This window comes from Cygnus atratus, chromosome 5 (assembly GCF_013377495.2).
Source record: "Cygnus atratus isolate AKBS03 ecotype Queensland, Australia chromosome 5, CAtr_DNAZoo_HiC_assembly, whole genome shotgun sequence".
In the NCBI taxonomy this organism is placed as follows: domain Eukaryota; kingdom Metazoa; phylum Chordata; class Aves; order Anseriformes; family Anatidae; genus Cygnus; species Cygnus atratus.
In genome coordinates, this window is record NC_066366.1 from 36551504 (window position 1) to 36574448 (window position 22945).

At 43.7% G+C, this 22945-nt stretch overlaps 1 protein-coding gene across 4 annotated transcripts in view; it reads left to right on the forward strand.

Moving 5' to 3' along the window:
* OSBPL5 (oxysterol binding protein like 5) overlaps positions 1 to 22945 on the forward strand; it is a 133312-nt gene that overhangs the window by 63649 nt on the left and 46718 nt on the right. For 3 of the 4 annotated variants that reach the window (XM_035540080.2, XM_035540081.2, XM_035540082.2), the window contains 2 exons: positions 8789 to 8945; positions 14692 to 14765. In XM_035540080.2, coding sequence (XP_035395973.2) covers positions 8789 to 8945; positions 14692 to 14765 — 231 coding nt within the window. Of the gene's footprint in view, positions 1 to 7822; positions 7992 to 8788; positions 8946 to 14691; positions 14766 to 22945 lie in introns of all 4 variants that reach the window. The other variant, XM_050711267.1, reaches the window with a different exon arrangement.

The following is a 22945-nucleotide window of genomic DNA, read 5'->3' on the forward strand; positions in this document are numbered from 1 at the left end:
AAATACTTACTGTTAAAATGTATTGGATGCTTTTAAAAAGCAAGCTTGCAATCACTGCGGAGCACGTTTAAGTTGCTTGGGGGCCTGCCTTTTTCACTGAAATGAAGTCAGGGGCAAGATGCACGCTCTGTCGTAACTGCTTGCTTGCTGGGATTCTCCAGGGCTTTTAATTATGGCTGATATCTCACACGAAGAGTTTCTGTCTGGCTTCTGCCCGGCACACACACAACTGCATGGACAGTGGGACAGTCATATCGATACCAGAGCAGTCACCAGCAGAAATACTGGGTTAGTATTATTCGAGCAGGTAGGAGGAGATCAGCAAAGACAAATGCATGCTTAAATTCGTATGCCATGGGTGCGTTCATTCTCCTGCTTCTCACTCTGGCTGAAGTGACAGTGCAGTTTACCCAAGCTGCTTCTTTTCTCCAGCTAAATCCCAGATAAACTGACAGAGAAGGATGGACAGAGGTAGGCGCAGAAAGGTTGTGAGCTTGAGAACAGAGTGTGGATTTTGTTGTGCATGCCGCATCGGCCTGTGCACGGTTTGAGTCCTTTGGGCTCATTTAACACAGCATAAATTCCACCCTAATGCTCTTTGTGGGTTGTCTAGTTTTCTTCCTCCCACAGAGATTTTTAATTAAAAATCTAGGACCAAAATAACTGCAGTGCCGTCTTTTAACTATTGTTGAAGGAAGAGCTTGATGCTCTTGTCTCTGGAGAAACGGTGAAGTTTATGCAAAAAATACACAGCGTATTAATTTCCTTTAGAATTCGAGGGAGAGTGGCTGCACCAGAGGAAGTATAGGTGGATGCTAAATTTAAACCACTGTACAGCAGATCTCGGTATGCCACAGCACCCAGAAGCCTGAAAAGCTAAACAGGGGCATATAAGGATCTTTTCAAAAATAGGTGCACTTCCTTAAAATTTCTTTGGTCTTGTTTATTCATCCCTCCTTGTGAAGGCCCCAGAGGTTTACAGAGCCCATTTGAATCTGACAGGGGAAACAACAAAGTGGAGAAGTGGAAAATTCAGCGACTGGAGCACCATGTTGTGGGATGCCATCATTTCTCCGTCACTTAGCTGTTCTTCAGCCATTTATAAGCCAGCTCGGCTATAATTTAGTGGGCTTGTGGTTGGAGCCATTGGGCGGAAGTATGGCTTGTGTTTGCACAGGATGTCAAGGTAGAAGTATACTTACAGTCTTAAATCCTTGTTGTTCACTTCATTCTTTGTGAGCATGTGTTTGATATGGTGGATGCTAATTATAACAAATAATCTCAGTCTGATTCTGGGAAATCTTTGTGAAACTGGACAGCTCTTGATTTCTCTCTTGTAAGTTGGCTTGCAAACATCCACTACATGTGCCTTACTGCCATGCTGAAGTTTCTGAGCCTGAGTCTGCAAATGGCTCAGCAGGACTTGAGAAGAATCAGAGTTATAAGTCTGATTTTCTTCTGCTATGTTACAAGGGAGCAGTATTTCACAAACAAGGGAGTACTGTCAGGAGGACACTATCAAGCATGAAAGCAGGTCTTAAAATTAGCTTGGTATTTCCTAGTAATTGTGTGGTGGGAGTGTAGCCCCAAGGCACGGTCTTTTCTAGATTTAATTATATAAAGGCAGAGGTGGATATCATAGAAAGCCATCAGTGAGGCTTGCAGTAGACTGTTTTTCTTTAAATGTCATTAAAGCTTGAAGTAGGATCCTTCCATTAAAAGAGAATATGGTCTCATTATGTGATTTAGATAGCAACGTGAGCTGTAATGATGCTCCTTAATATGCTCTTTTTAAAGAAAAATATCAAGACAAGAATTGACCTTGAAGATGTGGCCTGCCTGCAAATGACATAACTGCACACCTATCCAAAGCGGTGTGTTCTTGTCATGGCTTTAAATCTCCAAGAGCTTTAGCTCAAGCAACTAAATGAATTTCTCGTTTACGTTGTCGTGTACCTGGTCCTGTATTTCCGTCACAGCACTGGGCCTGTCACACACCCTGTCTGCCCTGGTACGGGGCCAGTCACAGTGACTCCAACAGGACACCCTGGGAATCCTTGTCATCCGTATGAAACTTCAGTTTAAAGAAGTACACAAATGTTTCTAGATAACACAGAAATTTAGAGGCTGAGATCTGGCTCCTGGGCTTGTTTCAAAGTGGATCCGTAGTGGATGGAACTGCTTGGCTAGTGCATGTTACAAGAAGTATGCCCAAAGGTGTGTGAGGGCACATTTTTTCCTTCATGTTGTGGATGCACATGGTTGTACCTTTTGGTTTGGCGAGGAGTCTTTGCTAATCTGCATTCTGACTTCTTTTTTCCCTGCTTAAAAGAATGCTATCTACCAATATCAGTAATAAATAATAGTAAACTTTAAATAAAAATTCAGTGAGTTGGATTGAGATGGATAAGTGTTCAGGTGCTTGATGGATGCTTAACAGTCGTGATTTACCTTTTGCTCATCTTCAGTTGAATATGTTAGAACATGGTATTAAAGTACTGAAGACGATTCAGTGAAAGCACCTTACCTTCCTGCAGAGATTGATGGAAATACCTTCGCAAGAGCTTTATTCAGTAGGAATGCCATCAGAAATCAGGGCCTAAAGGAGATTGTGCAAAGTATGATTTACTGAACATAAAGTGATGGACTAAGACAAAGGTCTGCAAGAAAGCTGTTCACTGCTGTCTCTCTGAATGCCGGGGGCTTTCTTATCTTTCTGGTGGTATGTGTAAAACCTGGAATTCTGCCTGCAGTTGCTGGGGAAATAATTAATGCTGAGGTACTAGTCATAATTACAGCAAGAGTGGTATGATCTGTGCAGTTAGCAAGGGTAAAGACCAGTGGAATTGCTAAGCCAGAAGAGGCCCGTCAGTGCTAGTGGAAAATTTAATATGTTGTGTTAAATTAATAGCCTTCTGCATAACAATCAATTTACAGCTTAAAGGTCAGCGGAGGTGGATATAAAAATCATTGAGCATTCATTTCAAAGACCCACTTATTGATATTCTTACTCTAAAGTAAACTCTAGCATAATGTTTACAAAGTAAATGGCAAATATTTGAAGACAAAACACATGAGGACTGTATTTATTGCAATGCACGAACCCCATTTCCAAGCTGTAAGATCGCAGACTCCTCTCCCAAACACACCACGGCTTTAGCGATGTACCAATGTTTGCACACAGGAGATGTTTATCCAAACCAGAGGTGATTCTAAAGATGAGGTTTTCCAACATGCCAAATGAAAATGTTTTGCACTTTTTGACTCTGCCTTCCTCTGTCTTTGTCCCAAGTTGGGGATCCCCAGAAAGAATGATCTAGGATGTTTTTTTTCCCCAGTGTGGGCATGCAATTCCTATAGCTGTGCTGCTTGGGGCCGTTGTACATAAAGCTCACCGCAGAGAGAGATTAGTTGTGAGACAGTTAAACATATATGCACCCCTGGTGTGCCTTGAGCTGCAAACATTTTAACTAGTGTATACAAAGAAAACATTAATCAAGGCATCTTACGAAGAATTAAGGGAGAAGATTGTTTTGTCTCCTGATTACTACATTACTGTCCCTGACCAGTGCAGGAAAAGGTGAGCAGAGAAGCAGAGAGTGGTTAGAAAAACATTGTTTTTCTGTTATGGGAGAGAGCAAGAGCAGATAGATAGCTGAGGGTGGCTCTGGTAGGCATCATCCATAAAAACAGCATGAGAGAGGCAGCTTTAAGCACATGAGCCCTGAGTTAGGTTGTAGGGATGAATGAGCTGCACTCCTGAGCCTGCTGAAGCAGCTGAGAAAAATCCCTCATGTTTCATGTAATCATAATGAAGCAGTCTCTAGATCTGGCTTTCCGTAACTTGGTTCTGTTGTTGCAGACAGATGTCTTCAGCAACCTGTGTTATTTTTTTTCCCCTCTCTGGACCGATGGTCAAGCTGAGCAGGATGGCACCCAGCAGAGGGTTTGAAGTCCTACAGCAGCAGCACTTCCCTGTATCTGGAGCATAGGAAAGATGAAAAGCGTGGGGCTGGCTTGGGACTTGGCAGAGCAGGACATGGTCTGGGAGAAACATACCAAAGACCATCGCTGCTGAGGAGTGGTCCCCTTGGCAGCACAGCAGAGAAATAGCTGGCCCCGATAATTCTGGGGAGTGGCTGACACTTCGTGTGCTCGGCTTCCAGCTAACAGCACGACAGCCTGAAACCTTCCTTGTGCGCTGTAATATCTGCGCTCTGCCTGTTCCCTAACCAAAAACCATAGATAACTTAGAGAAAAGATTGTCTGCTCAGGCACAGTTCACTCTGTCAGGTTTTATTTAACTGTAAGCAGGGGGTCAGTTGTCCAATTACCTATCTTATAAATACCTTTTTTAGGTATTTTAGGTATTTTAGGAATAGCTTCCCGAAACAGATTTCACAGACTTTCTGGATTGATCGGGAGTTCTTCAGCTGTTGTGAATCACCAGTGCACCACTGAACTAATAATTTACCCCTGCTCCCTGCTGAAGATCTGAGCTGCCATTTTTCCCCGTGAATAGTTGGAACTGTAAAAGCCAGAATGTATCTGCTAACAATTTGCCTTTTCATTCATAAAAATTTTACCTCCTCAGGGTTAATTGAGTCAGGAAATGTCAGTATCTTTAGATTTAATTTTCCTTATTGATGCAGATTCTAGAGTGAAGGGCTGCTGTGAATACAAAATGTGGTTTAATTTGATTTCTGGGAAATATTTAGTGACCAGAAAAAGAGAAGGTTGTTTGAAACAAGTCTTGAATAAATTAAGAATCCCCCTAACTAGCACAGCCTTCTTGACTGTACCAACCCCCTAATTAACTATTTATAGAGCATATTTCCAATCTATTTTAAAATGCTGAACATCAGAGTAAGCAAACCAACCTACCCACCAGTTTGCAGAGGGTAGGGGCAGGATAATGTCTGCACAGTGTTTAGCCGTGCAGTAATTATATATCAGCAACTTAGAAAATGTAAAGATGGAGCCAGGAAAATTCTATCCCCCGAAGCCTTTGCCACTGTCTTCCCAGCAAGCACAGGAGGCTCAAAATGCAGAGCAGCCACGTGAAAGGCATCTCTGCTCCAACGTGTAATGTCTGTCTCTGTGTTACTCACAGCCTTCACCCCAGACAGGTCTGGTGTCAGAAGCAGAGAGCTCTGGCAGTTCCCACTCACTTCGGTGGCAGCCATGAGGTTTGCTGGTAAAACAAGGATTATTCTTGCCACGTTGCTCTTCTCTGGGCTATTGCTGATGCTGCTTGCGAGCAAAAGTCCCACCAGGCAATTGCACTCTGTTAGGTTCATCTCTTTCACTGTCCTGTGCTTCACGGTATTTCAGGTATATATCAGGCTTTTCATCTGCTCTATTTTTTGGTTTTAAAAGATAAAGTAGTCTCAAAGACAGGATTAGCAAGAAGTTTATTTCTTGCTACTGAATTATTTATTCCTGTTTATGCTCCAGTGAACAGCTCACATTTAACAGCACATTACTGCCTTAAAAGCTGTCAACACTAAAGGGGCAATCCTGAAAACCACTGTGTTTAGTGACTCTCAATTCTCTCTGTATTCCCTTTCCTGCGTTTTTACGATCAGGACCACAGAACCAACAGCCAGAAATGACCTCAGCTGCAAACTTCAGGGCTTTTTAATCTAGCAGGACTAACGACAAGATAAATTCTTGCAAGAGCTAAGGTGAAGATTTTTTCCCAAGGAGGTTAGTTTTCTAAGAGAGCTCATGGATTCTGTATCAGCTGGAACATTCAGATCAAGACAAGGTATCTCTCTTCGACTGTTCTCTGTCTCATCTGCTAGACTTGGAGGGAACACAGGAGCAGTGGGAGAAATTTGTCACTTTATGTTACTTAACATCATGTTTGGGCCTTCAGCAATTCTTGCCCACTTTTGATTTTTGCCTTCTCCATCTTCCCAGAGTCCCTCCAGAGCTGGGTTCCCTGAAGCATCTGTCATATCCTGAAGCAACCTCCAAAATACTTCTTTAGAGGTGGATTTGCCTTTCAGAACAAGGGTTGTCCTCAAATCAGCCATGTGAGATTGAGGCCCAAAGCACTCAGGTCTAGGAGCATCTCTTCGGCTGTTGCTTGTTTCCTAGCAGATGCTTTGTGACCAATGAATTTCTGTATGTATGAGTGTTTTGTAGATAAGCGTGCATAAATGGCAGAGTCAGTACTTTTGGTACCTACAACAGCAGGTTGCTGATACTCATGTAACTTTTAAGAAGTTAATGTTTCTGAGTTTTCTAATGTCTGTAGGCTTTCCTTGACTTTTGCTGATGGTACAAAAGGCGTTGGAAGGTGGAAAAGGACAAAACAGGATAGGTAGGGATGCAGGCACACACAGACCTATCTTCTGGAAACCAAGCCAAATACTTTGAGTGTGTTATCAAGTCCTAATAATGTGAAGTGTGTTTTTTACCATCAAGGAAAGAAGCATCTGGTGTATGAAAACCCCTGAAATATGTGTAATTGAGCTGGAGCAATGCAATGTTAGATGATCCTTGAAAGGCAGGTTGGTGACACAAAAGTATTTGAAAGGACTTATATTTGTGTATGTCCAGCCTGATAAACTGCCTGCTCGTGCTCAGGTGTCAAGAGCTGTGCCACCAACATTGGTGTGAGCAGTTCTCTGCTACTGTGGCTTGTATCTGTGCGGAGATGAAGGTGGCTGGTGGGGCCCTTGTGTTGCCGTGTCGGGAAGTCACCACCGTGCCAGCGGCATGTGAGGGCAGGATGGACAGATGGTTTGTGCCTGTGACTGGTTCCCCAGTGGGGATGGACTGGGGATTCCTACCTGGCTGCATGATGGGCACAGCCAAGCCGGATCGCTGCTTTTTGGGGAGAGTGTCCCACGGACCTGCTTTTCCTCTGAGCCACTTATGAGCAGTTCCAGAGCAGAGAGCTGAGATGGCCTTGCTGGGAACAAGGGCAGAAAATAGCTCAGTGTTAGCATTCCAAACCCAGCTATTTAGACCTGTATTATTTTTAAATATTTTGCTTTGAGACACGTAACTAGCTGTATTTTCCTCTTCTCTCTTTTTGTGTTTTAGGTTAGCTTTAATTTTGCTGCCCCACAACCCTGCACTCTACAGTCAAGAATATCTATGCAAAAAAAAGAGGTTATTTAAGGTGCCAAATGTTAGGCAGCTAAGTTATTCACATTGCATTGGACCTTAATTCACCTGCTGCAGATGATTCAGATCCAGTGGGGGACACATATCCCCTAAAAATTGCACCCACATGTCCTGCTTTGGGGCTAGGTCTGGCTGGTAGCCATTCACCCCTTTTTGGATATTACAGACACCGCCGTCTGATGGTTCACCCATGGTCAGCAACGGGGTCCAGGCTGGTCTGTATCAAATTAAGGTCTTGGGCACTGAGGCTGTCTCCTGTGGGAAGGAAGGAACAGACTCTCACCTTGTAAACCACAGCTAGTTTATAAAGTCAGCGCAACCTGCTGTGTAAATAAATGAAGCTGCAAAAAAAAAGACAAAATGTTCTTACGGGGACTGCCTTCTCCTGGGGTTAGCAGAGCAGTCGGAGGGACAGTGCTCTGATGAAACACAGGAGGGGAGTTTCTCACACTGGGACACATTCATGGCATCCCCCTGTGTGCTGCGTCAGCCATGCAGGCAGAGCCCCAGCTCCAAGAGCCCACTGAGGCTTCCCCATTAAACTTGGTCATTTGGGTGAGAGCAAAAGTTCTGTGGGCAGGAAGAGCAGGGCAGGATGTCGCAGCCTAACGGATATGGGAAAGCTTGGAGACTTTTTTCAGGAAATGCATCCCATCCCAAAGGGTTTTCCTTTGCACAGTGACCGTCCCCCGGGGAAGCAGCAGACCTCATGTCCTGCGATGCCAGCCCGAAGGCTGGCTTAACGCTTCTTCTTGCTAGCAAGAGCCCTGCTGATCAGAGCTGCACACGGGGAGAGAATAGCGCTTGTAACTCAGGAAGGCGACAGTCATAATATCTGTTTGTAAGAGGTAAGAAAGAGCTGCTTGTTGGATGTGTATAAAAGAAACCTTTAATTCCAGTCAGGATGGTCTAACGCATCAGCCAAGTGGTGGTAAAGAGCACAGTACCACTCGGCTCCTGTGCAGGGATGCAGGGAGGCTTTCAGGGACACAGATGCTGTTCTTTACCCTTGCAGAGCAACAAGGCTTATCATATTGATCAAACTGCCAGGCTGATCTATCATTTTAAAGAAAACTGAAAATATTTACATGTGCTCTAATAGAAAATAAGGGCAGGAGTGACACTAGCTTTTCTGTCCTGCTTCCCTGCAAATCTCCGCTTGCTGCTCTCTGCAGCCAACACATCTGGTCATCCTCCACACCGCTTATTTTAAATGCTGATTTTTGCAGGCTTGGTGCAACTCTGCTCACACCAATGGAGTTATTTCTATGAAAGAGTCTCCAAAATCTTAAAAGCAAACAAAAAAGAGGAATTTTAGCTGCTGTACATTGGATAGACCCAGTAAGTAACTGTTACTCTAGATAGATCCTTGTAGAGAGGAGGGTGTTCTACTGCCTGGATTCACCAAGGAGCAGTGTCCTGCTTCCCTGCAGTTTGCAAATGCTGAGAGTCAGCAAATCAGTAATTGTAGCCTCAAACTAATATCCTTTCCTTTTTCCTTTTTTCTTAGCCTTCTGGCAATCTATAAAAAGATCTGGCACACTTCTTAGGATTAGGCGGCTTTGAAGCAGCGGAGTCATCTGGGTGTGAAACTTTGATTTCCTGTGTCTTGAAATGAACTGTTATTTCTATCTTTCCTTTTCAGAAAACCCCCACAGCTCATGCCATGAAGGAAGAGAACTTTCTTCGTCGCAGGTTCTCCCTCTGTCCGGCCTCGTCCACCCCTCAGAAGGTCGATCCTCGCAAGCTGACGCGCAATCTCTTCTTTGGAGCTGACAATGACATCTATCCACTCAGCCCAGGTGGGTTTCTGCTGTGTCAGTGCAGAATGTATCTTGTCTTGTCTTTATTGTACTGCTTTTCTAGCACTTGTGAAACTCAGTGCAGAACCTCAGGTGCCTGACTGCAAGTAGACTTTTTTAGCATGCTGCTGTGAAACAAAGAGAAACAAGTGAATGTGACAGTGAGAGAGAAGCTGTCCTTGCAACACAGGTGTCGCTGGCTCCCAGCCAGTTCTGTGTCCGTGATGCTGCTGTCTTTCACTGCTGTGGCATTAAGTGGGAATGGAGGGCATCAGAGTTAGTGAGCATCACTGTTTGAGCACTGCATGGCGTTGTGCTTCAGAAATGATGTAACATTTTCGGGCATTTCCACTTTGAGGCACTTGATGTGTTTCACACTAAACATTGAACTCCTTTACGCTGTCGCCTGGGCCCCTTTGCAAATGTTTAACGGCAGGTTTCCCTGTTTAGATTTAGAGCCCAAGATAAATATTACAAGAGAAGACTTTTTGTAGTTAATGTTCTGTAAATATATACAAGCGCTGCAAGCGCCAGGAATATTGACAGGCTGCAGTGAATGGCAGGCTTGCTTTAAGCATTCTCTTTACGTCTCTTGTGCTTTGAATTTGTTAGACAGCACCCTTTTTGAAGGAAATAGGGCTCATTTTGTTGTTTCAGAATTTGTTGCTCACAATAACATTCAAGTCTTTCCTTGATTGCAGTCTGCAAACAATGCTTCCATTCCAGTCTGTAAACAAGTGCTTCAGGGAACAGTCACAAGTTTGCAGAGCTGTCATTCGCAGTTGCCGTGTCAGTGCTAAATAATCAAACCTCACAGCACCTTCGTGAGCTCTTAAAATACTGATATCTAGAAAAAGAACATAGCATGTCAAAAGGTTTCAGTGTTCATATAAATGTAGCACCTGGCAGACTCGCTGGGCTTTGCAGATGGGGAGCAAAACTAGACCTGGGTTTCCTGAGCTAAGAGTCTGTAAGCGCAAAGGTTTTGAGGATTTCTGATTTTGCAGGTATTTCTATTTTGAGGTGCCTTTTTCAAGGCAACGGGGAACCAATTTTGAGCAGTGCTGACTAATCCTCGCTGTCACCGAGGTCACTGGAAGCTTCAACAATTTCTTGATAATTTAATGGAAAACAACTTGAAAGGGGACACCCAAAATCTCATACATTACATATCTGTAGGGACTTCTGAAAAGCTCACTGCCTGTAAGTGCATTCCATATAAATGTGTGGTAAGTAAACCTGTTTCACTTCTGCTATCTTTGGGTGCTGAAGGACCAGCATATCTTTCAGGCTGTAGTCACTTCCCCATGCTTCAGGGAGGTGGAGATCCTTAAGTTTTACCCATGCTTCAGTTCTTACCAGCATTTTTATTGCTAAACAAGTTACTGACTTCCTCACCGGGGTATTTCAGTGCTGTAATAATCTTTCAGAAACCAGGGAAAGTTGAGCATGGAGGAGTTTGTCACTTCCTCAGCTTCCCCACATCACTTCTTTTCTCCTTGAACCTTGCTGACGTCTGGACCGGTCTTTGCTGGGTTCAGCAGGACAAGTGCCTCCAGCCACAGAGCAAACTCCAGCACCAGCCTCAGGGAGGTGGCCTTCTGTAATGTAAAGGAAGATCACAGGCCAAAGAGTTTGTAAAGGAGAGAATATCCCTAGAACTTACTGCTTCAGCCAGGGGATTTCATGCAGAGTCTGGGTTTTTGTCTAGCTTTACATATTTTTACTCCTTTCATTTCTTTCCTGGTCCTCACAGAGCTGCCTCATATCTTTGTTTTGCTCGCATTTCCCATAAGAAGTATCTGTCATTCTTTGCTTTCAGTTGATATTTCCATGGTGGGCTCTTCTTTTGCTGCTTTTGCTGCCTTGTTTTTCCCTCTGAGCCTCACGTGCTTCCCTCCCACCTCCTGCATGCCCTCTGAAGGATGCCGCTGTAACTATAGATAAACCACAAGTCTACGTCCACAAGCTACATCCAATATTTCTATCCCTCGCTTTTCTCTCTTGTTTTACATGAACTTTCAGTTCTTGATGGTTTTTTAGTGACCCATGATTGGCTGCCTGGCCCCAGCAGATTCTCTTTTCAAGGGTGCAGGGCTGATGCCATCAGGTGGAGACTGCAGGCAGTGTGGGCAGCACCAATGCCTAGGATTAGCCCTGCAGCCACGAAGGCGTTCAAGTAAATAATTCCATGAGATCAGAGTGACAGACTTTACACCTTGGGCAAGCTGCGCTATGGAGATGTAATTCAGTGAAAGGATGTTTTTTGAAGGAAACATAGGGGAATGCAGAGGGCACTATCTCGGGTAACACTACTGACTTTTTGCCTCTTGATACATAAATGCTAGTGATTATGGTAACTAAAAGAAATTAGAGGAGGGCATGTTTTCTCTTTATAGGAAGTTCACGAACTAGAGACATGAATTCAGGTTCCTTGACCACATCTTTCTTTCATGCAGCAATAAGGGGGAAGAATCTTTGTCTCTTCTCTTTCAGAAGGTAGGACATTTATTGGGGGAGTAGCTAAAATGACTTCTAGAGAATCTTTCTTTTTGACTAGGCTGGGAGATAACTCCATGTCTTTAAATAAAAAAAAGTAGATTAGCCTATCTGCATCTGAAGAGATGCACTTTAAAGAATATGGGAATTTTGCTGTGATAGATACATGGAACTAAATTTCAGTCTGGTTCACACGTTGGGCCAGGCCATGTGGTTGACATTTGCTGCAGTAACATTCATGGCGTCAGGACAGGTTTTATTCACGATAGTCTTGCCACACATCAGAGCCTGTATTTCCTCTTGTAGTTATACGAATACCTTATCCGAAAGCCTGTAAAATAATAGTTCATGCTGTAAGGAGCTAATCATGAATTCTATAATAACCCAGTATTTCTACTTTGTCTCAGCATTGATCAGTCACGCTTGCTGTATCATTCTTTATAAGGAGAAAAGGCAAATGCACCCATAGGGTGGATACACAGCAGAAAGCCAAACAAAAGGAATAGTTAACTCTTCGGAAAGGAACTCTGTTTTTCCTATGCATGACAGTAATGGGATAAAAGAAGGTATTGGTAATTCAGCTCTGTAACTGCAAGACTGGAGTGTTAGCATTTTTCTTTGTGATGTGGTGAAGGCTGTTTCAATAAGCACCATTGATTCCCTTCCTGAAATCCCATTAATTATTTGCCATATACTACTGGGCTACTTTGGAGGACCTTTCTTAGCATGCCATATTAGCAGCCAGCAGTTTAAGTCAAAAGAGGCTCAGCTCTATTTCTGTTGTGGGCATTATGTTTTCTTGATCAGGGAAATAAGAGCTTCAGCTTATATAGCCAGCTGATATTTAGCTCCTTTTTTTTTTTTTTTGGTGGTGGTTTCCTATTTATTTTCTCGAGACGGCTGTGTCTTTTGTGCTCCGGGTCGGACTCTCTTTGGGGTTTTCTGTGCACTTAACTATGTGTGCGGGTGTTTGAGAAACTTGCACACAGTTTCAATGAAGTTTGCTTTCCAAACAAGGGCTGACTTTCTACCTCCGCACGGCTGCATCAGGTCTGCTTGAGACAGCTGCGATAGCGCTCCTCCAAAAAACACTGCGTCTCTCCTCACAAGTGTCAGGAGGCTTAATGGGTTTGATGCAAGAAACTGGGATATGCTGCTCCATAAACACATCTTATGAATCCTTGTGAATGGTATGACCAAGAGGGAAGAGTTGCATGTTGACATTTTTCGTAACACCCTATGAGAGGAGCGGTCCAGAACCTCAGGAGCACCTAAAATCCCGTTGTTTAGGTGCAAAACCTTTTCTCTGTATTATAGAGAGAAAGAGAAGTCTCTTGTGCAGGCTTTTTATATAGATCTCAGCTTGGAGGCAAACTTTCTTTAAGAAGTGAGATACAGTAAAGGTTGGTTTGGATTATGTTATGTTAATAGATGCCTTTCCCTCAGAACAAGCAGCAGCTGACTCCCATTAACTTTACTTGAACTTTCAGACCATATGTTACTTTCCCATACATGAGCAGAAAAAAACTCTTCATGAGAAGCAAGTACAGTAACTGCATGGCTTTGTGAGTTTATTCCAACCTCCTCTGCCTCCATCTGGGAGAATGTAGAGAGGAAAGAGCCATCGGAGGAAGAAAAAACACGGGAATTCAGGTCCTAATCCATGCCCAGCAATGCTTATGACCACAGTGCTTACTGTGCACATGGTATGGTGTGGCACTGTGCCACGGGATGAGAAACATGTATGAACCCCCTCCGCCTTTGGTCACTGCGTGTGAACCCTTCTAGGGACAGTTGTCCCAAAGAACCTGTTTTAATTTACAAGCTGATACCCCAAACTGATGGTTGATGCCTGCAGAAAAGGCAGAGGTTTGTCCTGCTTCTGTACCAGTAAAACCCTGTAGCGCAGTTGCGGTTCCAGTTATAAAGGGATGTGTTTGTTCTCCAGCGTTTCCCATGGTGGAAGTGCAGAACACGACTAGGAGGATATTTATTTTTCACTGAGCTTCTGTGGCAAACTTTTCTAATGGCACTTGGCTTCTTGCACAGCTCCTCTGAAAACTCTGGGAGACATTCTGGCTTCTGGCACATCTGTGGCAACTTCTGTTTGACTTCAAGAGAATCAGGGTTTTCCCGTGCTGGTTTTGTATTTGGTGTTGTTTCCAAGACACACCCCCAGAATGATTAAAAAATGTTTTTAACAGTTGCCATGTTTGCAGTGTGCTACAAATGGATTGTATTTCACTGTCTTGGTGGCTCTTCACTGTGTCCGTTATTCTGAAGCTCTGGTTGCTAACAATGTTGAGGAGAAAACTACATTTCAATTGGATAACAAGGACTGTCTTGGCACTAAAAAGCTTGTCTCATCAGATGCTATTTTTTGGCTTTTTTAATAGAAGCTTTAAGCTTTCTTTACTGTAAGAACATGATTATGGTTGGCAAAAAGAACAGAATTTATCATTACATTTTATTGCTTAGGCTGGGACCAGACATGCTCATACTAGTATATAATGTGTACGATGTACTGCAAGTTTAGTGTATTTGGGTAAGGGAAAATATGTATCTCTACAATGATGGGAAATGTTACAGTTTGTAAATACTACTTGTTAATTGAAAGCGTTTCTTATCATAACAGTAACTTGGTCAGAAGACATTGATATTCTGCAGTATTTTATTTTAGTAATTATGTCTAAATGCTGTTCTGTCTTCTGTAACATTTTATGATCATGATTATTATTTGTCAAACAAAGCATGCTATCAAGTGCGTCTGTGTATAGTTGCCAGCTACTGACCAAGGAGGATAACGTATTGAATAACTGCCTATTAACTGAATTCCATTTATTATTTGCATTGGAGGAGGCATGGGGGGAATGTAAGGAAAAAGCAGACTGTGGTAATGTAATTAAAGACTGCATCATAATGCAGACACACAAGGGGGCTGATTAAGAATGCGTAAACAACCTTATTTCTGGTGTTCTCTTGCCCTCATACACCGGATTTGCAACCATCGTAGTGGTTTACCAGAGGGTTTTCAGACGTAACTTTTAAGCAATACATGTCGCATGGTCCGAGCATGTGGATCGAGGCTATTTTAAGCTGTATAAGATCCCTCTCTGTGAGCTTGGTGTGCCTGCTATTGCTCATCATAGCTCCTCTTGCTTCCTGTTAGCAGTAGCCCTTCTAGGGCCATGAGTAGCCATGATTTTGCCCAAAATTTCTGTTTCTGAATCACATTGCTTTGTTGCAGGAAAAGATGTGGAAGGAAACAGTCCATCGACGCTGAAGGATGAGACACCACAGACACCGAACTCCATTAGCAAGGTACTGTGGGACAGGGATGCAGCCTAGCCTTGCTTTCATTTCTTCTCAAGCTGTTATTAATCATACTTACAGTCTTTTTTTTTAGTCATTGAGAATGCCTCTCCCTTCGTTTCTGCAGGAACCGTGTGTGCATGTTTTGAGAGAAAGAAAAGGAGCATTTCAGGATGGTGGGGATGACCTAGAGAAGCCCACTTTTTCCTCTGACTTAATAGCACCTACTACAGCAGAACCCTGGTTATTTGGGCCTCATTTGGCAGTGTAATTAGATATGAATAATTATGGTTGAAAGCTTGATGTTGTCAGCAGGGGTGTCTCCTGCTGCTCTTGACCAGCAAGGCCATCATAAAGCTTAATTGTTTGGAACAGAAAGCTGTAATATTTAATGTATTGCATGGCATCTGAAACTGCAAGTTGAAATCCTGGCTGAGAGCTCTGAGAACTGATGTAGCAGGAGAGGAACACACATTAACCCAGACATCCTGAACACAGCATTTCCATCCAAGCTATTATGGAGAGGTGAAACTGGATCTAAAGACTCTGGATCTGGGTGTTCAAGACCTGGCTCTACATCTAGACTTATTGCGTGCCTGGGTTTGACTTCCTGTAGAGATGGAATTGACCTTTTAAATTAGATCTGGCTTTGAGATGCATGTGCAGGCTTTTTGGCTGCAGCTCCCTGACATGTTTCTGGAGGGTAACAAGAAATAGCAGCAAGGCCTGTTAATAAATTTTTAACTAAATTTATTCAACTATGAAGCTATAAAATGCAAATGACACCAGCTGAAATGAAAATGTAACACGAAGGAAGCATCTGGAGACAAGTGATTTCTTATAATACATGGAAACAGACTCTGCATCTTCAAACACATTTGGCTGTGCTTGCTGGAGCTTGCAGGCTGTTCTGCAGGGATGCCCTGGCAGAGGTCAGCACGGGGTTCCAGTGACAAGAGGAGCTTTGGGAGTGTAGAGCAAGGGCTTGTGTGCACGTCCTCTGCTTTTGCTGGGACCTGACAAGATGCAAACCAACCTTGGTTTTGTTTTTTCTGGGGCACGTTCCTGATGGGAACCCTGCTGCTGACTTATCCTGGCAGTGGAGAAGCCAAAGGACCAAAGGATGGCGTCCCGGGCTTTGTTTGAAGGCCGGATGTTTTGCACGCCTTACAAGGAGTGGTGTTAAATTCACAGGGACTTAGGAGTGTAAAGAAGGAGGACTTTTCCTTTTAATTTCTGATGTGATGTTGGTCAGCCAAGCCACAGGACAGCTCAGAGCATCAAAATGCTATTTGAATGGAAGTTTGGTTTCTGAGATGCAGGACAAACACGAGAGTACAATGTACTTCTGAGAGCTGTCTGGGAGAGAGCAAGGCCAAGCTGTGTTTTCCCAGCCTCAGCGCCTGCCTTGCTGTGTAGTCTCTTACAGGTATGTTTTTGAGAGGTGCCCTTGGAAAATGTGGTGCCCGCCTAGATTTCCACCATGCTTTGTGTGCACCTGGGAGGCATCGGTGGGTCTCTCCTGGACAATGGCAGCAAGAGCAGTGGTTGAGGAGCAGTGAAGGAAAGCATGCAGCACAGAACAGCTGCGTCAGAGTGGGAAGTCAAAGCAAACGGGAGGCTAACCCTGCACACTAGCTTTGCTTTAACCAACCAAAGACTTTGGCTTGGGGATAGTCAAAATTCTTCTGAAACACTAATAAACAACAACCAAAAAAGGATGGTAAGACACCAAAGCCCCAAACTTCAAATCACCTACTGACTTCCAGTGTTGCAGGCAATTACTTTGGCTACCAAATGGGTCAGAGCTAGCTTTTTCTTTCATGCCTGAATGTTCTGCCAGGGTACAGGGCATTTGATTCAGAGGCTGACTTCAGCGACTTTCTACCTCACTGGACCTCTGCGGTAGCGCCTGTTGTTCTCACTTCACGCTGCTTCGCCTTACTGTGGTGTTTGATGCCTGGTTCTTCACTTCCAGCCAAGGAGCTTTTCTTCTCTCTTGCTTCGCAGTGTCAGTGACAGCAGGGAGTCTCTATTGTGACATGTCTTGCACCTCAAAAATTTAGGCAAAGTGGAAGTTGGTTTGCTTAATATTTCACTTTCCACGTCCACTCAGCTGTAAGGCTGTAAAACGAAACCTTACTGCCAGATGCTCAGCACTGTATGTCAGGATCTGTTGTGGCATTTCAGTTTAAAAATAAATAGCAATTCCAGCTACTTCAACCAAAGGAAAGAGTGTGTGCTAATTGGGTCATGTTTAGATTCCTGTTAGCCGGGGGGGGATAATTTTAGTAACCGAATCATAGGGTGTGCAGGTTTAATTAATGGCTTCAGTAGTAAATGTAGTAGGTAACAGATCCATGGCACGAATACTTAGCCTTCGTTTGCCACAGTGGATGTAACAGACCCTGTTGCAAATCAGTGTTCCTTCAGCAGTGCTATTTCAATGTACTCATGGACTCCGTTCACCCAGTAAGAAGAAAGAAAGCAAAACTGGCTGAGTGATTCAGCCCCCAGACTGGAGTTCAGGACTTTCCCAGCTCTGACCTGCAGTCCTTTTGTTTCCCCATGCAGATGAATGGTGTTTCTGTTTCACATCTTCATCAGTGACGTGGAAACAGTCCCATGTTTCACACATATCCACACCGTGTGATGGAGCAGGCTGCAGGTTTCCCAGGTTGGCAGACATCAAGCAGGATATCCCATGAAAACCTCTATAAACCTTTGGCTTGTGAACACACTTCACTGTACTTGAACTCTTAGATGGATTGCTGGTCTCTTCCTGAAGTGCGAGCATATCCAGATTGTTCTGTCTGTATAGACAGTAAAATGCTGGATGCTGGAACATTTGCTTTCAGTATTTGTGCACTTTTTAGTAATATATATTTTTGGTGGCTGTTGTGGCTTTCATTCCTATTTTTATTTAAAAAAAAATTAAGGCACAGTTCAGCTATATATTGCATTTTAGAGGAGTCTCTTTCAGCTTATTTTAACGACAAAGAAAAGGTCATTTATTTCAGATTGTTGCTCATATTAGTGTCTATTTTTTAGAGCCCTTTAGTCTTGTAGTCTGTGCCCAGCGTTCATAGGGGTGTGAAAATATGGCAGAACTGCCTCTAAGCCTCAGGCTCTTCTCTGGCTGGGCAGTGCAGTGAGCACATGCCTGATATTGGCAGGTGATGCCTTTCTCTCATGACAAGCTCTCAGTCAGCATTGTTAGCATCCCTTAAGACACCTTTTATTGCAAAATGCAGCAGTGCATTTTCCCTTTTTTTCCCTCCCTATGCTTACCTGTTCATTCTACTGTCCAGAAAGTAGCTGGCATCTCTTGATAGACACGCAGAGCCCACAAAGTATTGAAGTTTATTTTAAGGGATTTAAAGCTGGCTATCAGTAGTACCTCACTATTTTCAGTCCCACACTAATGCCACAGTGAAGTCTAAAATTACCACACTGTAGGAGTGTGGTTGTTGTGTGCACAGTTTTATGACGTATAGGAGGGCAAAGCTTCGATTGCTTTGTTCATTGTGAATGTGTTTTTCCACATGCCTGAGTAGTTCAAGACTTTATTGTGTAATTTGTAATCTGAAATATAAATCTAAGTGGTTGCAATTTTATTTTATTTTTTAAAAAAAGTGGTTTTAAACAGCTCATACCAATCACTTGAGATTTGATAGAGCAAGCTGCAAACTCCATGCTGTCTCAGGCTCATCCTTTTAGTTCATTGAAACATGCTTTTAACCTCGAAGTTAATTCCAGCTGCATTTGGGACTATCAGAAAAGACCATTCACACCTCTGACAACCTGCAAGTGTACTTTTACCTCTGCTCTCCCAATGCCAGCAAACCAAGGAATCAGTTGTCAGAGAGATCCAGAAGCTGCAGGAATCAGCTGCGAGGGGCCCAGGAGGGAAACATCCCCTGTGTGTGCTCAGCACAGCTTTAGAGGAGAGCTTGGCCCTTCCCGATGGTGTTACACCAAACTGGACCCTTGCCGACATTTCATTGCTGTACTTTATGCTGTGGATGTTGTGGATGTAATTATTTCGGAGCTAGTAGGCTCTATCGCATCTCATGCTCAGCTCCTGTGCCCAGGAATGCATTGCTTCTTCAGGTACTGTGGTCCACAAAGGGTTTTGCAGCTGGTTGCAGGTGAGCAGAGATGGAGTATCCTGGGAAAACTGCAGAGGAGAGGGGTGGGACTTTGCACTGAGAGGTTAGAAATGCGGAGCACCCCTACATTATAAAGTCCAGCTGTTTTCCATTGCTCGCCTTCTCCGTCTGTTTAAACTCAGCCTAGGAACAAGAGCAGTAGCTATGGCTAGAGGAGAAAGCAAAGCTCTGCTATAGGTTTCTGCTTAGAAATACAACTCTGACGGTCATGAAACAGCATCTTTCTCAGTCCACAACTTTCCATCACGCCTAAAATGTTCTTCAAATATTCTAAACTTGAAGAATGTTCTTCCCCTGAAAGGCACACTTAGATGATTGTATGGCCATCCCATGAGGCCTGTGACTTTTTCTTTAATTACAATGATCTGGTGCAATGGAGCAAAGCACTCCACTAAACAGTAGTGTAGCTTGATATTTTGAGTTGCTTCCATAGGTGGCTTTCAGTGATGATTTTCCCTAGATATTGCTGTCACCTCAGCTATTTATGTGTACAGGCTTTTCAGTTTAGGCTCATCATTGTGCTATGGCAGTGTTGTAAACATAGTTACTGTATCTCTGTAACATCGTTGAAATAAGAGGAATGTTTTCTGCACCCAGAAAATATGAGGTGAAAATCATTTGATGTGCTGTAAACCAGCATATTAATTGAAGGGTAATCTTCCCTAATCCAAAGCTTGTTTATTAGTAAGAATCGTTTCACTGACTCTGACGTGCTTTGGATGAGCTGTTAGTTACCATTTTGCAAAAGAATTGCTTATAGTAAACTGAAAAGCAAGTTGTTTAAATACAGGTGAGGTATCTGTGAATACTCACAACAACAGCAAGAAGCTCTTCGCTTCTCCTAGATCGAGCTTTCCATAGTGTTGATACTACTGTAGGAGCTTTCATTTCGTTTGTTTTATTCCTTCAGTAATACAGATCTGTAGCAATTTTAAGTGGAAAAGATACTGAAGAAGTTACATGTGAGCAAGGACACGTCTCCCATGTGATGACTGTTTTTGCTTTTGTGAAACATAACTTCTGACCCCAGCTACTTTTGTTCTGCCTTCAAATTCCCATCAGATTTTGTCTGTCTGTCTCTCACTTGGATACAAAGAAGAAAAAAGTGCAACTTGTAAGCAGTCACTGCTGTTAACATGTAGACCACAGCTTGAGAATGATATTTAAATACGTCTGACTTGGAGTAATTCTGTCTGATTGTCTCTCAGTACACATTATTTTGTGTTCATCCCATGCAGCAAGGATTGTTTGTGCTAAACAAAACCGTATATTCCTCTTGCTATTATCCAGGGCATGGTGGGCTGGCATCCCCCCACCAGAGTTGATGACACTGTTCTGTGACATGACTTGGTGCCCCCTGGAAGCGAAGGCACCAAAAGACACTGTAGCAGAAGCGTGCTGTTGTGAGGGCGCTGTGTGCCTTCTTGCAGAGCCTAGCCGAAGCCTGAGGGTAGTGTGATCACTGCTAACGATCAGCAGAGGATCCCAGGAGTTGCACGACTCAGATGAAAGGCAACAGAGACTTAGCAGGGATAAGAAGTGTGCCTCTGAGTGGAGTACATCTTGTCATCACCCTGCAAGGTCATCACTCACTCCTGGAAAGGACAGATCTGGTTAGAGAACTGGGAGTGGCAACACGTTCCACCCTCACAAGTGCTGTGACATGCCCTGGAAAAGTTTTTGGCACATTAACCATCTTCTAGCCTTAGGAGAAACAGCAGATAGAAAAACACTTTCTCATTAGAATACTACAGTGTCTTTTTTCATTTTACAAAGGACACCAATTACTCCGATTGTATAAAGTCTCTTCTCTGGTTAATGCTGTTCACGTGTTGTTGCAGAGGGGGCCACACTAGGATTGCTTGCCCAAGCATTATCCCGTTGTCCGTGACAAAACTGCTGTGGTGACAAAAGGCTTCTTATAGTTTCCTGCCAGGCTGAGAATGGCATGTCGACAGAAGGCCATCATTACACTCTCTTTACATGTCCTAGAGCTCTTGTAAGGACCTGCCGTGTTTTGGGGATCTTCACAGCTGATGGCCTGGATTACTAAACCTTATATATACCATGAGGTGCAATCAAAACTATTACGACAGCTTCATGCAAAAGCACGAAATCATATTATTTCAAGACACTTAGTAGGTTAAACCTGGGAAAACCAGGAGGGGCTGTGGTATGTATTCCTGTCCCATGAAAAGGCAGGAACTTTAAAAACCAAGATGCAGTGCTTTTCACCCCGTAGAACTGGAGATCACCTGCAACCTAAGAGCTCTTTAGTATCAGTGATCACGCATCCTCATCAGCACACAAAGAAGCAAAGCTGGCAGGGAGAAGCAATCTGTTTGCCCAGTTAAAAAAGCACCCAGGGAACAGTCAAGTTTCTAAAAACAGAAGTCCCAAGTCACGCCTATCTGAAAGCTTTGCCACACCTCCTAGTTACATGGCTCGGTTTAGTAAGATTTTCTCTCCCTTCATAAAGCTTGGCCATTTTATAACCACCCTGGGGAGCTGCACTGTCCATCATACACCGTTCTCATCACTGTTTTGGGGACATGGCAGCACAGATATTTATTTTCCCATGCCTAGAAACTCTTATGCAAGCAGTGAGGGTCTTAAGCTACTGCTTCTTTCTCATCTGTTCTTAAGCCTGTCTTCATGTGCACCATCCCAGTGGCCATGTTTTCACTTGATGTGTCTGGACACAGCTCAGTCACGGGGGAGGCAGTGCCCGAAGGAAATGGTGCAGCAGTTCAGGAGCCCACCGCAGCAGCCTCCAAGGCTGTTAATCCATCTGCTTTAACCAAGCGAAAGACCGGTTTGTAATGACTTCGGGTGAGTTGCACTGTATTTATTGAGCTCCTAAAGACTGCAGTGGTAGGAGGGAAGATGGTCCCTTCATCCGCTGTTGTGCACTGGGGCTTTACAGCAGAGCAGCTGGCGGCTGGCAGCCCTGGGCATGAAGCTAGGAGCCAGCACCCCTGAGGAGGCAGAATCAACGTCTGTCTGTGTAAACCACCCAGGTTTGAAGTCGTGTGGTTGTTTAACTCTATTTTTAGCATGACCCGGAGAGACTCCAAGCAGGAGGCAGGTGTGGCTGGCAGAGTCGTGACAGTGCCTCTGGCTGCCTTAGCTTCGGTTGCCCATGAGCAATGTGTGTAGGGCTCAGGTTGGCATGGTTGGTGGCGGTTGTTGGAAGCTTTTCTGATTTGATCTTCAAGGAGATTTCCTCGAGCCAAGTGAGCTTAGGGGGCATATTTTTATCCGTTATCTAAGTGCTAAGATGTAATTCTCTAGACAACAAGTGACTAGCTTGTTTTTGTTCATTAAGCACAAAACATTCTTTATATCCTGATGCTTTGCAGACACCTGAACAGCATTTCCTAGAATCTCACAGACATCTGTGCTTTTTCTGCTTCTCACGCTGGCTAATGAGGGATGGTACGCAGTGTTTCTCTGTGTGTCTGATCTCTTGGGCTGGAGGGAGTGAAATTACCAATAAACAGCTGGCTCATAATTGTATCTCAAGGACAGGACATTCTCCCTGCTGACTGGGAGGAAGGAGGAGAATTCTCCTGACCAATTTCAGAGGACACACGTCTTGAATCATGAAAGCATAATCTCTTAATAATTCCAGAGGATTCTAGCTCAGAGACATTTAAGCACTTGGAAATGTTTCCTCATAAGTAAAAGCTTGTAGCGTCTCTCTCAAATGTCTACCGCTGCCCTTTGAAATGTGACAAAGACCCTGTGGGCACAGTTCTCTGCTCAGGCATCTTATCTGTGTAGTAGTTCTCACTGCAAATCCTGTGGTTTTACAGGGAAGTCCCATACACAGAAATGTAAAATATGCTTCAGAGACTGCATTGCAGGTGGAGAAGACTGGTTTACCTTTCAATTAAAACAAAAACGACAAATATGAAGTAGTTTGCAGGAGTCCAGAGCTGGTGTTTTCCCTGAGTGGGTTTAATGTAAAGTGGACTTGTAGACTGGACAGTCAAATCAGGGGCTTCACTGGTC